The sequence below is a fragment of the Bison bison genome, unplaced genomic scaffold (assembly GCF_000754665.1).
Source record: "Bison bison bison isolate TAMUID 2011002044 unplaced genomic scaffold, Bison_UMD1.0 scf7180017863954, whole genome shotgun sequence".
Lineage (NCBI taxonomy): Eukaryota > Metazoa > Chordata > Mammalia > Artiodactyla > Bovidae > Bison > Bison bison.
Window position 1 is genome coordinate 202131 of NW_011494526.1, and position 15302 is coordinate 217432.

At 48.1% G+C, this 15302-nt stretch overlaps 1 protein-coding gene across 1 annotated transcript in view; it reads left to right on the forward strand.

Moving 5' to 3' along the window:
* The window catches only part of SMOC2 (SPARC related modular calcium binding 2), a 117807-nt gene extending 106461 nt beyond the window's left edge, over nt 1-11346 (forward strand). The window contains exons 13-16 of the mRNA XM_010833880.1: nt 1716-1815; nt 3608-3882; nt 7245-7282; nt 9863-11346. Coding sequence (XP_010832182.1) covers nt 1716-1815; nt 3608-3882; nt 7245-7282; nt 9863-9880 — 431 coding nt within the window. The 3' untranslated portion in view covers nt 9881-11346. The remainder of the gene's footprint in view (nt 1-1715; nt 1816-3607; nt 3883-7244; nt 7283-9862) is intronic.
* The last annotated feature ends 3956 nt before the right edge of the window (nt 11347-15302 follow it).

Sequence of the window (15302 nt, forward strand, 5' to 3'; positions counted from 1 at the left end):
TGCAAATTAACACGAAAGGTATTCTTTGGTTGGACTGAAGTGACCTCTCAGCTGCAAAATATAATCCTGAGCAGAAAGATACCTGCACTTCAAAGTCTGTAATTTACACCATGGTTAAAAAAATAATGCTATAGCAGCATTGACCTAATATTTCTTGGTTTAGAAGTAGTTAAACTTTCAGTGTGAACTGCTCTGTGCGTTAAAGCCTTCTCAATCTTTTAGATGTGATTAGTCTTGTGTTTCATGATGAATATATCTCATTTTCCGATTAAAAACCTTTACCTCATTTGGGGGATATGATTAAATTGGCAGCAAATGTAACCGGGGTTGATCCCCACTGAAGTCACACTCACCACACGAAAGGCCGCATCACTCGTCCTTAGAGCTGTCCGGCCCCTAACAGTGTCCTCAGTTAGGCCTTCCCGACACCGGCCCACATCCCTCTCTGGTGTCTGCAGGCCAGTGGGGTGTGGGAATTCCCGGGGAGGCTGGGGCTGGGGTGGGCCGTGCACACCCTCTGGGACACCCCTGCCTTCCCCAGCGGTGCAGCCAGCCTGGAGCTCAGGCCTGCTTGCTGTCCTCTGTCCTCTCGGAAGTCGGCAGGCTGCTCTGGGGGAGCTCAGCGCTGTGCCGAGGGCGCTGCCCGTCCTGGAGCGGGCGATGTCCCCACATTAGATGACCGTCCCAGGCATGCTGTGCCAAGGGCACTGTCTGTCCTGGAGCGGGTGAAGTCCAGCCGCAAGTCGGCTGCTTCCTCCCCAGGGAATGCTTAATGTGATATTTTATTTTTTCCTTGGAAAGTAACGTTCTCCCTGGGGGTTTCCCCTATAGATCACAATCTACTTTGCTAATTGTATTCATAGGGGACAACACAGCTCTTTTTTCACCCTCCCCTGACCCTTAGGGATTCGCATCTGTTTTCTGATATGTGTATTTAACGAAGTGGAAACCAGCGTAAATGGATTCCTGCTACAGGCAATTAACATGTGCTTGAATAATAATAACAAAAACTCAAGTGTCAAAAGGAGGTTTGTGAAACCCCAGCTCTCCGACTGTGTAAACACGCGGGTCTTGAGTGACTTGGCTGCTGCACACAGCATGCCATCCGATCCGTGTGGAGGTTTCCTCCCGCTTCTCGGAGTCCAGGAGAGACGTGCCCAGCTGCGTCTTCCTCCCAAAACGCTGAGGGTGCAGGGGGCTTAGGGACAGTTCAGTGACGTCTTGTAGGTGAAGAGTGTTGTGGAATGTCAAGCTTCAGGTGAACTCCATGGCAGAGTTACCCGAAGGCCGCGAGCCTCAGGTTCATCTGACCAGACACCAGCGTGTCCTCCCTCCGCTGTGTGGGCCTGGGGTGGTCCCCAGCCTCGGGGCTTCCTGCGTAACGGGGCGGTGATGCCACCCGCCTGGGGCTGCCGCTTTGGGGACCAGTGAGATGGTAATGCCCAGGAATCTGTTAGCGTCACAAATTATTCAAGAAATCTTAGAGACTGTAGTTTTCAGAAGCTGAGGTTTAAAACCAACATGTGTGGGCTGCGGCGTACTCGCAGGTGTTCAGATGAAGTCACTGATGCACACGGCATCAGTGTGTGTCACCACTGTGTCAGTGACACCCCGATTTCTGAACCCTAAACCAGCCTTCTCTCCGTTACAGGGAAATCTGCTGTGCTCCGTGAGTTCTGGGAAACAAACGGTGTCTGTGCTTGTTTTTTTTCCAGGTTGTCCTGGTGCCAAAAAGCGCGAGTTTCTGACGAGCGTGCTGGACGCGCTGTCCACCGACATGGTCCACGCGGTCTCCGATCCCTCCTCCCCCGGCAGGTGTGCTGCCCTTGACCTCAGAGCGGGGGGCTAGGACGGAGCCTGGAGGGCAGAGTCCAGCCACTGCAGTCTCGGGCATCGGCTTGGTGGGCACAGCAGGGCCCGGAGCGGAGCAGACGCCTCCCCAAGCGTGAGGTCCTCGCTCGTGTGTGGAGGAGGTCTGCTTAGCAGGTTTTCCTGTAATGCAATCAGATCCTCCCGTGAGGATGTTGCCGGCGTGGGACCAGGCCGAGACCCTGGGGTTTCCCCAGGCTCCATCAGGCGGGGGGCACGGACGCTGGGCAGGGGAGAGTGGGGCGTGGGAGAACCCGGCCCAGAGGGCTCCCTGCTTCAGAATGAATGGCGTTTCAGAGCTAGTGATTGGATTTTATAAATACTTTCAATTAAATTGTTTGATTTAAAATTCTCAAAATAGGATTTCCTTAGTAAAATATATATGACATAACATTCGCCCTCTCAGCCCTTTCCAGGGCTGTGATTCAGGGGTGTTAATTGTATTATCACTGTTCAGAGTCTGACTTCTGAACCTCAGGGGGCTTGCCCTGAGTGCCCGGCGGACACGCTTGGTTCTGGGGCTGAGGCTTTGAGCTCTGCTTCCTGAGATGCTGTCGAGTCCCTGAAGCTGACCTGTGTCTGTGGGTAACTGTCCGCCCACAGGAGGGTTATGTCCAGTGTTTAATGGACACGGTGTCTCAAGCATTGGCTCTCCCCTGTTAATTAGCGATCATCAGTCTCTTTATCTTAAAGCACACTTTCTGATTGGGAATCTCACTGTCTGTATTTTCTTAGAGCACTGGCCTTCCTCCCCTCCTCCCCAAACCTTGATTATTCCATCTCTTCTAGCTGATCTAAGATTTTGGTCCCCTTGGCTCAAAGTCCTCCTCTCTCTGTCTCTCTCTGTCTCTGCTTAAGAGTCAGAATGGAGAATAATAAAGGGAAGGGCTATGAATCTGATATAAAGTTAAACTGTACGGAACCACCCAAAGTTCAAATTGACATCTTATATTTTCAGAAAGATTGCTCTTCTCTGTAAGACTACAGTTGAAAGCAGTAAATGAATTTCCATCCTAGAAGGTCCTCTGAGAGTTTGAGAAACAGTCAATAGTCTCAGAAAGCCCTAATACCCGGGAATGTCTGGTATCTGACTCCCTCTTGACACTCATGGGAACACAGAGATTGACAGCCGGCCAAGGAAGCAAGGACCAGGGTTAGCAGCTGCCGGCATCTTCCGCTTAGTGAGAAACCCTGTCGTAACATCGGGGTTTCCAAGATCAGCCTTAAATGCAGAACTTCTGGAAGAGTTTTTAATTTAAATCTTAAAATACCAAACTTTCTTTTTCAATCCAGGGTAAGACGTCTGGTTACCACTTTAGGACACGTGTGAATTTTCACCTTTTAGTTTACCTGTGACATCAATAGCCTGCCCGGGAACACAGAGGAGTAGAAAGCCTCACGGTGCAGGCAGTGGAGATGGGCGTCCTGTGACCGGCGTGGTGGCCCATGGGCTTGGTCCTGAGACCTGCCAACGCCTGCTATGCGACCGGCCGGTCCAAACTCACTGTGCCATGTGCAAGTTTGAAACCAGCTTGAAAATGTTTGCCCGATCTCTTTTTCTAAGTTTCTTTTTAAAATCATTATTATATTGAAGGGTAAAGCCAGGCAGCCTTATGCCTCAGGAAAGAGAGGGTGACAAGCAGGTCCTTCCATCGGGGAAAGTCAGAGCCGGGCGGGGATGCCTTTCTGGACAGACCAGGACCAGGGCGGGCGTCCTGACCACCCACGTGTCTTCCAGGCTCTCGGAACCTGACCCCAGCCACACGCTGGAGGAGCGAGTGGTCCACTGGTATTTCAAACTGCTGGATAAAAACAACAGCGGGGACATCGGCAAAAAGGAAATCAAGCCCTTCAAGAGATTTCTTCGGAAGAAGTCCAAACCCAAGAAATGTGTGAAGAAGTTTGTGGAGTACTGCGATGTGAATAACGACAAGTCCATCTCCCTGCAAGAGCTGATGGGCTGCCTGGGCGCGACCAGAGAGGAGGTCAAGGCGGACACGAGGAAGCGCCACAGTAAGCCTTTCTCCCCACTTGCAGCCACTCCCGCCCACTCTCCACGCCTCTGCTAGAGTTAAGACAGAGGGACGGTCCCAACAGTCTGAGGGTGGGGGCAAGTGTGATGTGCGGTCTTACTGTAGGTCCCCTGCCCATGGAAACGCTGGCAGACAGTCGGCGAGTGGTCAGAGGGGAGCCGGCTTGGAAAGGGGAGAGCTCAGAGGTGTCTGGAGATGCATCTTAACTCTTCTGTCCTCGGGAGGGGAGGGGAGCCTGCCTCCCCAAGTGACCGCCTTCTGATGCTGAAGAGCAAAGTGGGGACCCCTGGGAGCCATTTGGGGACCCCATGCATGGCCCCCGACCAAACCTTTAGCCTGATTATTAGCAGCTCAATAATTCCTGTTTCCAAACAGTCATTTCCACGGTTGAAACAGAGTTTCAGCTGTGCTGCCAGTTGGGCGAGTCTCTCCCCAGAACCCGAGCGCTGTTCCATGGCGCTGGGCCACCAGCCAACACCTTGGTCTCTGGTGCCGGGTGGGGTCCACAGGGCCTCTCCCGCCGCTGCTGTCTTACGATCCCATCTTCCTGTTGCCAAACTTGCAGCACATTTGAAACGCGAAGCAAGTCTGAGGGCAGAGTCTGGAGCATCAGCAGATGTGGTCTGCTCGCTGCCCTGTATTTGTAGCTCAACTGGGACGGAAAAGCCCTGGACCCTGTGGTGGTGGTTTAGTTGCTAAGTAGGGTTCGACTCTTGCGACCCCGTGGACTGTAGCCCGCCAGGCTCCTCTGTCCATGGGATTCTCCAGGCAAGAATACTGCAGTGGGTTGCCGTGCCCTCCTCCGGGGGATCTTCCTGACCCAGGAATCAAACCCAGGTCTTCTGCCTTGCAGGCAGATTCTTTACTGACTCAGCTATGCGGAAAGACGGCCCCTGACCTCCCCCAAATAAACTAATGTGGTAAAAATGACAATTTGTTAAAAAATGAGCATTGGCGATTTGGATAAAAAGTTAGCTGATTTTGCAGCTCTTTTCTTTTTCTTTTTTTGCTGAATTTCTCTTAGTTTTTTTCCTACTGTTAGTTTTTTTCAATTTTATTATTGTTTATTTTTTCCTATCTTTGTCATTTGAAATAGGGAAAAGTCAAAGAAACATAAATATTCAGGAGGGATTATTTCTAAAAACCCAAGTTGTTACCAGTTTCTCTCTCTTTTTTTGCTCTCTACTTAACAATGCATTTTTTTATTCCAAAAAATATGAGAAATCAAATAAAGAACATAAATAACATGTGATCTTTTATTTTGAGACAAAAATCAGACCAGATCTATAGCTTTACAACCACTATTTCTGTTCATATATACATACAGTCTGTGAGGTCATGACTTAGCCACTGAACCACAACAAACACATACATATTTACGCACTATGATTTTCACTACAAAATGGGATCATAATATATATACTTAATCACATTTATTTTTACTTTAAGCAATTAAACAAGATTTTTGCATTTAAATTTTTGCAACTAAGACATTATTGGGAGCATGATCTCAATTTTTGCTATTACAAAAAATTAAAAAACGAGAAAATATCCTGAAAAATATTGAGAAAAGATATAACATAGAAAAAATATTTTCCAAGGGTTCAGGAAAAAACTCACAAAAGATGACATTATGTCTTCATGGTCCTCTAAAATGACAATTGTACAGAAAATCAGCAATTAGGAAATGCTCATTTTTGACCAAATTACATTTTTCACCCAAGTTGCCAAGCTGGCTACATTCTCTCAGGCTTATTGCCTTACAGCCACATCACCACGCACAGGGTCGCCTGTAAGTGATCAGTATATCTGATGCCAGGACATCACCCTCCCCCCCCACCCCCAGCCCATCCATCGCTAAGCTTCGCATTGGGAGCTGGGAGGTACACGGTCCTTTTCTCACTGAAAATTATTTTCACTTATGGGAACAGCTTCATATTTATTTTAATGACGTGTGTTCTGTTTCATTCAAATTAACTAGCAGTATATTTTTTTGCCCTTTATGTATTTTAAAAAAGTCCTTCATGGAATTTTTCCCTACTGTCTTGAGTGGAATATTTCACCCAGGGTCATTAATGAAATTTATATTCTTTTCATCTATAGAGCAAAGTTCTAGACATGTAGAAATGTCACCTTTTCTTGCTATACCTTAACTTTAATCTGTGGCTACCTCCAATGATCGGTAGACTATTTACCATAAAAGAAACCAAGAAAAATCTGGGAATTGTTCAGCCCAGTTGGTTGGAATAGATTCAAAGTATCAATTTAATATTCTCTAAATTTGGACCAACGGCCCAACACCTGCTTTCTCTGTAGAGTCGTCATCGCAGGCCAAACAGAATGGAGAGTGGCAACAGCCGTGACCAGATCCTTCAGTCATCCAAGCCTACGAGTGAAAGATACAGTCCGCTTAGCTACGACTTACTCATGCTTTTGCAATTTGCTCAGTGCATCTGTGTTTCAACCATCATGCTCTGTTTCTGTTTGCTTCAGTACAACAAGGGAAGAGATTTGAGCCTGGAATGATTTTGCTCTTTAGTTTATTAATTGAATGAATGGACACTGACAATTAATCAAGGTGTTTGGGGTTAGGGGTGCTGCCCTCCACCTACTGACTCATTCCAAAGATATTTACCCGCTGCTCCCTGCTCGAAGCCTTGGCAAAATCACAGTAAATGAGACAGGCAAAAATCATGTACCTCTAAAGCTTACATTTTAGGGTGGAAAGAAAAGTGAAATAAATAGGAACAATCCACTGTAATGGGTGCTGCTTGCTAAGGAGGTGATGGGGGAGACTGGAATTCCAGGCGGAGGTTTCAGGCAGGAAAGTGTCTCCACAGGTGGGGTCCCGGTCCCTGTCCTGAGACAGGCTCGAGCCAAGAGGTGGAGCCAAGCGGGATTTGGAAATAGTTATTTTGAGCCAAGCCAGTTAAATGATTCTCGTGACTTAAATATAAGACCCAAAGCTTTCCAAGCATCGGCATTCTGTGCTGGACTCCCCGCTGCCGGGATCGCCTCTCCCTGGTGGAGCTTGAGAAACGGAAGAAGGCACTCTCCATGGCGAGTGGGCACGCCTGTGGGATTTGGGGCAAAATGGAACAGTCTTCTGAAGTTGGACTAGAGTGTCTGTATTGGTGGAAAGTGTTTATACACTGGCTTGTGTGGTCCGTTATTTATGCCCCGTGCTGAGCATGCGTGGAAAGCCTGTTTTCTCAAAGTTTGCTCGTGGATGACTCTTTCCTATAGTGATGTGGCTCTCTTCCTGAGAGAGTCTACTTAACCTCTTACTAATGAAGTATATTTGGTTTCTAATCTCTCTCTCTCTCTTTTTTTCCCCGCTAGCCCCTAGAGGTAATGCTGAAAGCACTTCTAATAGACAGGTGAGTATGTTTACACTGTAGCCGTAATCACTTGCTGCTTTAGTTGAGGTAATAACAACGAAGTTCTGCTCATTTAGAAAGTGAAGCACCTTCCAAGAAAGAAACAAATGCAGACCTTCATTTTTCACCGAGTGCCGCCTCCGAAGGGACTGTGCTCAAAAACATGCGCTGCCTCGGCCTGAAATAAGCTCTGTTCCAGGCAGAGCCTCGCTCCTGAGCTTTTTCCCTGGAAAAGGAATCCAGAGCAGTCTCCCCAGCTCTTTCTAAGGTATTTATCGCTGCAAACCGTGATCCTGGGTGAGGCCCTGAGGACATGCCTGTGAGGCCTCAGAGAGCCCGGCAAGATTCTGTCAGAAATCACCAACTTGCTGAATTATCAACGTCAAGAATTTTGCCCTAATTATTTGTTTTTACTACTTGAAATTTCAATTATTTATTATTTTGAGAAAGATTTCTGAGTCCCCCTGTTTTGTGGGAATATGTGTATATATATACATACATATTACACAGTTCTCCAGGATTTGCAGCTGTAATTTGTTTCTTATGTTTGGTGAAGGAGACTGCAGGGACGGGGACCTTCGTTTTTCACCAAGCACCGCCTCCGAGGGGACTCGCAGCGCCGTGCTCTGTTCGCGCACAGCCCCCCTCTGCTCTTCTGAGGCTGGGTCTCTAGAGATGATCGTGCCATCCCAGCCACAGCCCTCTCAAGCCTAGACTCTCTTCCAGAAGATAAACAGGAGCGGCTCCTTCCTCCTCCCTCGAAGCCAGGGCCACACCCTCCTTTTTCAGGCGGCTGGCCAATTTGTTGTGCGTTTTGTCTTCGCCTCTTTGATGTCAGGCCTCGGTTTCCTAAGACAAGCCCCTGTGTTTGTGGTGGGTTTGAAGTGGAGACCTCCAGCACACACCTAGGGTGTAACTTAAAACCACTTCATTAGGAAAGATGTGTGACACGGTTGGTCTTTGTTGAGCAAGTGTTTATGGTTTCAACTTTTTAAATCCCAGCGCAAATCACTTGTGCTTTAGAACAGGGCTGGTCTGAAAGCAATTACCTGGCTGAGTTCCCAAGGCTTCCACAGGACTTTTTTCCTAAGATAACAACGGTGACGGGCACACATGCGCTGCCTCAGTCTGAAATAAACTCTGTTTCAGGCACAGGCCTCACTCCTGAGCCTTTTCCCCGGAAAAGGAAGCCGGAGCAGTCTCCCCAGCTCTTTCTGTGGCGTTTATCACTGCAAACCATGATACTGGGTGAGGCCCCGCTGCAGCTGGCATTTATTAAAATGACTGAAGACCATGCAGACTTCTTGAAGGAATCAAGAGTCCAACCACCAAAGTCTTTCAAAAATGGATAACCAAACACAAGAATAGGAAATAAAGGGCATCTCAGAGGATGCATGAAGCTCATATTTAATAAAAAAACAGAAAGTGACCGGCTTTTCCAGGTGTCTTCTGCAGTTTCCATCACAGTTCCTTGGCGGTCAGAAGCCTGCCGTCCAGCGATGTGGGTGTAGGTTAGAACATTGGTGCCAGTTCTCCTCCAGCAAATCTGATCAGTTTTATTCTCTGATTAAACGTGCTGATGGCTTATCTTTCTCCACAACTAACTACAATAGAATGTCTTGTTTCCTTAATGTGGGAGACGCAGTATCTCTTCTTGCCGCCTGTTCATATATTTAGCAGGGGGATAAAAGCCAACCCAGAAGTCTCCTCAATATTTAAATGTCATTATTTTAAATAGAACTGACTTGTATTGGTTGGAATGGGTCTATGTGGAAAAATAAGCCAAGAAGGCTGCACATTGTTTCTCCTTTTCATTCTGTGTGATTTTTAATGGGCAGAGTGCAGAATTCCAGGAACTTAGCAAGCAAACTTTTGAGTTGCATTTCTTCTCAGAAGTGGAATAATGAATGGAAAGGATGGAAATAAATTGTTAAAAGGCAGCCATGCCTTTATAAAATCTGAAGCATAAATTAGATTGTTAAAAATACATTTGCATGATAACTGCATGGTGACTGGCGATTCTGCAGAATGTTTAATATATTGAAGCTACTTACAGTATGTGAAATAAATGCTAACTTCCTCTACTGATATATTTTTTTCTTATATTTCTGAACATTGAATGAAAGAAAAGCGCTAGAAGTTAAGGAGCACTCAAAATACTTTTATTTTTTAAGTTGATTCTTATATCCCAAGTGGGGTTTCCCTGGTGGGTCAGTCAGTGGTAAAGAATCTGCCTGCCAATGCAGGAAACATAGGTTCGACTCCTGGGTCAGGAAGATACTCTGGAGAAGGGAATGGCAGCCCCCTCCAGTATCCTTGCCTGGGAAATCCCATGGACAGAGGAGCCTGGGGGGCTACAGTCCATAGAGCCACGAAAGAGTCGGACACGACTGAGCGACTAAACAGCTACAGCAGTCCGCAGTGAAGTCCGTCCTCTTTTCACTTCTGTGTAAAATGTTGCTTTTCCCTTTGTTCTTGTCAGCTGGATTTATTTCATTCCTGGAAGGCAAGCCTTCATTTTCAGAAATGAGTGCTTCAAATGTCTTAATACATCTCTTTTTTTTGTCTTTTTTTTTTCAGCCAAGGAAGCAAGGATAGATGACTCCACAACAGGTCCTAGACACGTGGCCAACTCCCTCACAAAAAGCAATTAAAAAAAACAAAACAAACACATAGTATTTGCACTTTGTACTTTAACTGTAAATTCACTTTGTAGAAATGAGATATTTAAATAGATGGCTTTAATCTGTGAAAATGGAAGGGCTGGCTTCAGAAAATTAATCACATACAATGTATGTGTCCTTCTTTGACCTTCAGAATCTGTAGCTGGTGGAGATGTGTTTTGAGTGGATTTGAGCTTGACTTCTTCATCCTACACACGTTAGCCGACAGAAGCCTTGGCTGAGGTGCCCTGGCTCCAACCTGTGCCTCCTCCTGACGGGCACTATCATGAGTAGTCCTGCCAGGTTGGCTGTGTCAGGGGCCTACTGTCCTGGCGGCATCGCTGAATCCATGCTGGAAGCTCCACGGCCCCGTAGACGTTTGTAGTCGCCTGCTGACCCCATCCTGGCTTTGTTCGTTTCTTGGGATTCTGTGTTAGCTTGTTGGTTTTCCTTCCCGAGTTCCTGCTCATGCAATGAGTTATCCAACCACTCGCGCAGCGTTCACCGGTAGTGCCCTGCTAGGAGAGGAGATATTTCAAACTCTTCTTGATATGCCTGTTTTTCCATTGCGAGCTTCTGTTTGAGTTTTGCCTTGGGCTCAGATTAACCATGCTGTAAATGCTAGAGAATTCTGACTGCCTTCCTGAGGCAGCGTGGAGGGGCCCAACGTTCAGAAAAGTAAATTTAATCACGATCTGACCCAGCCAGCCAAACATGCTTGTCAGCCTTCTTCTCCTCTTACATCTGGCCCCTGTCCACCCGTCCGTGGTCTACCCCGGGGCTCCTGGGAAGGGAAAACTGCCACCTGAGCAAGTTGTGAGCGGCCTCCTTAAAGAAGGCATGGCCAGGTGAGGCTGTGCCGGGCACTGGTCCTGGCAGCTGGGGACAAAGGCCTGTGGATGCCCGCTTCCCTTCTTCTTTCCTGAAGGACTGGCCACTGGGAAATTCACCCAAGTGGGGCTGGACAGGGATGGGGGCAGCTGAAGGCCCCACGGGGGCAGCGGGGCTGGGCCTCGGGCCAGCTGGCTGCCCCCGTCAGGGCTGGAGCCCCGCCTCCGTGATGTGCCCACGGGCTCCCCGGAGTAGAGTGGAGTGACAGGCTGTGACGCTGCCTCAGCTAGAGCTTTAGGTTTGGAAAAAAAATCTCCCTGGCCCCAGATCCCCCAACACACAGCCTATCGATCTGTCTCGACAGTTGTCATGAAGACATTCCTGCAGCGTCTCGTTTAAATTGCGGGAAAGTCAAAGTGGAACCTTGGAGCCTAAAAACCAGCGCCCATGTGTGTCACCATTGTTTAAGAAACAGTTATGATCCTAAATTTATTGGATAATCTTTTATATTTCTGAACTTTGAATTTAATCATTTTTCTTAGATTAAAATAAAATATGCTATCAAAACCGTAGTCAGCCTCTTGTTTCATTCTAGAGGTGTCTACCGTAGGGAGGCAAGACAGGGATGCTGGGCTGGGGGAGGTGGACCCTGGTGCTGCCCCTCTGGCTGTGGGATTCGGGGTAAGAGCCTCTGGGGGCTTCAGTCTCCTGCTGTCAAACAAGATGACAAGTGGCGACCTGCACCCTGGTGAAGGCACAGGTGTCCACGTGTGAAGGGTGCAGGCTGGTGCAAAGGGCACACGCGTTCATCCTCGTGATGGGAAGCGGCCGTCCACTCACGAGGAACTGAGGGCTGGAGGACTTCCTGTGCTTCCGGATGCTGGGTGGACCACAGAAGAGACAGAAATGTTCTTGTCATGGTTAGAGCTAATGCTGCTCACATCACAGCTCCAGAAACCCTGGCAGACCGTTGGCCCCCAGCCCCAGTCTCCCATCCTCGGTTAGACTCTCTGTGGCTCCCGCTGCAGTGGGGGCTGCTCCCCTCGGTTCTGCTGAGATGTAACTGACACGCAGGGTCGTGAAGGGCAAGATGCCCGGCGTGATGACGCCCCTTCCGTATGGCATGATTATGTCCCTTCCGTACGGCATGAAACGCCTGTCACAGTAAGTTTACAGAGCATCCAGTCTCTCACACAGGTACCAAAAAAAGGTTGCTTTTTCCCCCGAGTGATGAAAACTTTCAAGATCTACTTTCTGAGTAGTTTTCAAATACACCAATCAGCCGCGTTAACTTGTCCGTCACGGTGCGGCCCGCACAGCAGCCTCTTGGCTGGCCATGCTTCCTCCAGGGCTCTCTGTCCCTTCCTAGTAAATCTCCCCTCAGCCGCTCTATTTCTTTCTCTGCTAAGAAAAGCGTCGTCTTTGTAAAACTCAACCTTAGCATTTCAATTGTGCAATCAAGTTGCTACTGGAAAGGAGTTAAGAGGAAGCTGCCAGGAAGCACTCCTTGAAGGGGTGGCATTTGGACTGGTTCTGGAGCAGGTAGGAGAGGACGAGTGTCCAAGGAGGCTCAGAGCCTGAACAAAGGCCGATAGGCTGGAGGGACGACAGAGCCATGGAGGCCGTGGGCCCACACGCCAGGGCTGGAGCAGATGGTTCTTATTGCTAGCTATTAAGACTTTAAATGAAAACAGGAATCGTTTCCCTTACGTACCTGGCACAGCTGTTTCTAGTGATAGATGCCTCCCTCCCCCAAGGCCCTCCCCTCCTTCTCATGTTGAAAAACGCTCTCCTGCCTCCTTGTCAAAAATCTCCAAGTGGAAGATTATTTAGAAGTGCACTGACCAACTCATAAATCAAGCCCATGAAAGTCACAACTGGAATTTTCTAAAGTTATCAAGATGGAAGGTGTCAGCTTTTTTGTAACCCATGTGCAGAAATGACTGACATCATCATAGGCTGCCAAGTGGACGCCAGATCATGCAAACAACAGAGCCGGGCCGGACAGAAAGTGAGGGAGAGAGAGTAAGAGGCCCGTAGGCGGTGGTGACGGTGGCGGTGAAAATGGTGGTAAGGAGGAGGACGATGGTGCTGCTGCTGGTGGTGATGATAATGGTGATGGTGATCGTGGTGATGGTGATCGTGGTGGTCAGGGTGATGGTGGTGATGGTGGTGGTGGTGGTCATGGGGATGATGGTGCTGACAGTGATGGTGATCATGGTGACGGTGATGGTTATGATGATGGTGATGATGGTGATCAGGGTGACCATGATGGTGATGATGGTGGTGATGGTGATGGTGGTGGTGATGGTGATGGTGGTGGTGGTGGTGATGGTGGTGATGATGATGGTTATGATGATGGTGATGATGGTGATGGTGGTGGTGGTGATGGTGGTGATGCTGCTGATGGTGATGATAATGGTGATGGTGGTCCCAGGGATGATGGTGCTGGCAGTGACGGTGATGGTTGTGACGACGGTAATCATGGTGATCAGGGTGACCGTGATGGTGATGATGGTGGTGATGGTGATGGTGGTGATGATGGTGGTGGTGGTGATGGTGGTGATGCTTCTGATGGTGATGATAATGGTGATGGTGGTCACAGGGATGATGGTGCTGGCAGTGACGATGATGGTTATGATGATGGTGATGATAGTGATCAGGGTGACCGTGATGGTGATGATGCTGATGATGGTTATGGTGATGGTGGTGGTGGTGATGGTGGTGATGATGGTTATTATGATGGTGGTGATGGTGGTGATGATAATGGTGATTGTGATCATGGTGATCATGATGGTTGTGATGATGGTGATGATGGTGATGGTGGTGGTGATGCTGCTGATGCTTCTGATGGTGATGATAATGGTGATGGTGGTCCCAGGGATGATGGTGCTGGCAGTGACGGTGATGGTTGTGATAATGGTGATGATGGTGATCAGGGCGAAGGTGATGGTGATGATGGTTATGATGGTGGTGGCGATGGTTTTCTCCCTAATACCATATACTACCACAGAGGCTTGGAGAAGGAAATGGCGGCCCACTTCAGTATTCTTGCCTGGAAAATCCCATGGACAGAGGAGCTGGCAGGCTACAGCTTAAAGGTCGCAAAGAGTCAGATAAAACTGAGTGACCTGAGCACAGCACATACCACAGGGGCCAAAATTTGTAAAGCATTTTTGATTACTTAGATGCTTAGGCATTTTTGTATTTCTTCACTCTAAAAAGCTGTATTAGCTACTTTTTTACTACAAAGCTGTAAACAAACCACCCAAAACTCCACAGTCTCTCCCACCCTGTCTATTCTTGTCACTCTCTGCATGTTGGCTGGCTGGCGGGGCTCTGCTGGGCCGGCCCCGTGCCTCGCCACTGCTCCGGGATGAGGGGCCTGCGGTGTGTCTCTGCGTGGCTGGGGCTGAAGCACGGTATGACTTACCCAACTGTGAGCACATTTCAAACCTCATCTTGTGACCTGTCTGCTCGCATCTGTGAACCACCCCTGGGCTCCGAGCGGGTCCCCAGGCTCAGCCTCCCAGGCCCCTTGGGTCTGTTCTGCTGTCTGTAGAGCAAGGTCTTGTCCCGGGCACCAGCCAGAGGGTCAGTATTTTCATCAGGGACCAGACATGACTGAGGGCAGAGGCCCGCAGCACATTCTGTGTTTTATCTGAACTGCGCTCATCTCACACGCTAGTAAAGTGATGCTCAAAATTCTCCAAGCCAGGCTTCAGCAATACGTGAACTGTGAACTTCCAGATGTTCAAGCTGGTTTTAGAAAAGGCAGGGGAACCAGAGATCAAATTGCCAACATCCGCTGGATCATGGAAAAAGCAAGAGAGTTCCAGAAAAACATCTATTTCTGCTTTATTGACTATGCCAAAGCCTTTGACTGTGTGGGTCACAATTAACTGTGGAAAGTTCTGAAAGAGATAGTAATACCAGACCACCTGACCTGCCTCTTGAGAAATCTGTATGCAGGTCAGGAAGCAACAGTTAGAACTGGACATGGAACAACAAACTGGTTCCAAATAGGAAAAGGAGTACGTCAAGGCTGTATATTGTCACCCTGCTTATTGAACTTCTATGCAGAGTACATCATGAAAAACGCTGGGCTGGAAGAAGCACAAGCTGGAATCAAGATTGTGGGGAGAAATTATCAATAACTTCAGATATGCAGATGACACCACCCTTATGGCAGAAAGTGAAGAGGAACTAAAAAGCCTCTTGATGAAAGTGAAAGAGGAGAGTGAAAAAGTTGGCCTAAAGCTCAACATTCAGAAAACGAAGATCATGGCATCTGGTCCCATCACTTCTTGGGAAATAGATGGGGAAACGGTGGAAACAGTGTCAGACTTTATTTTTCTGGGCTCCAAAATCACTGCAGATGGCGATTGCAGCCATGAAATTAGAAGACGCTTACTCCTTGGAAGGAAAGTTAGGACCAACCTAGATAGCATATTCAAAATCAGAGACATTACTTTGCCAACAAAGGTCTGTCTAGTCAAGGCTATGGTTTTTCCAGTGGTCATGTA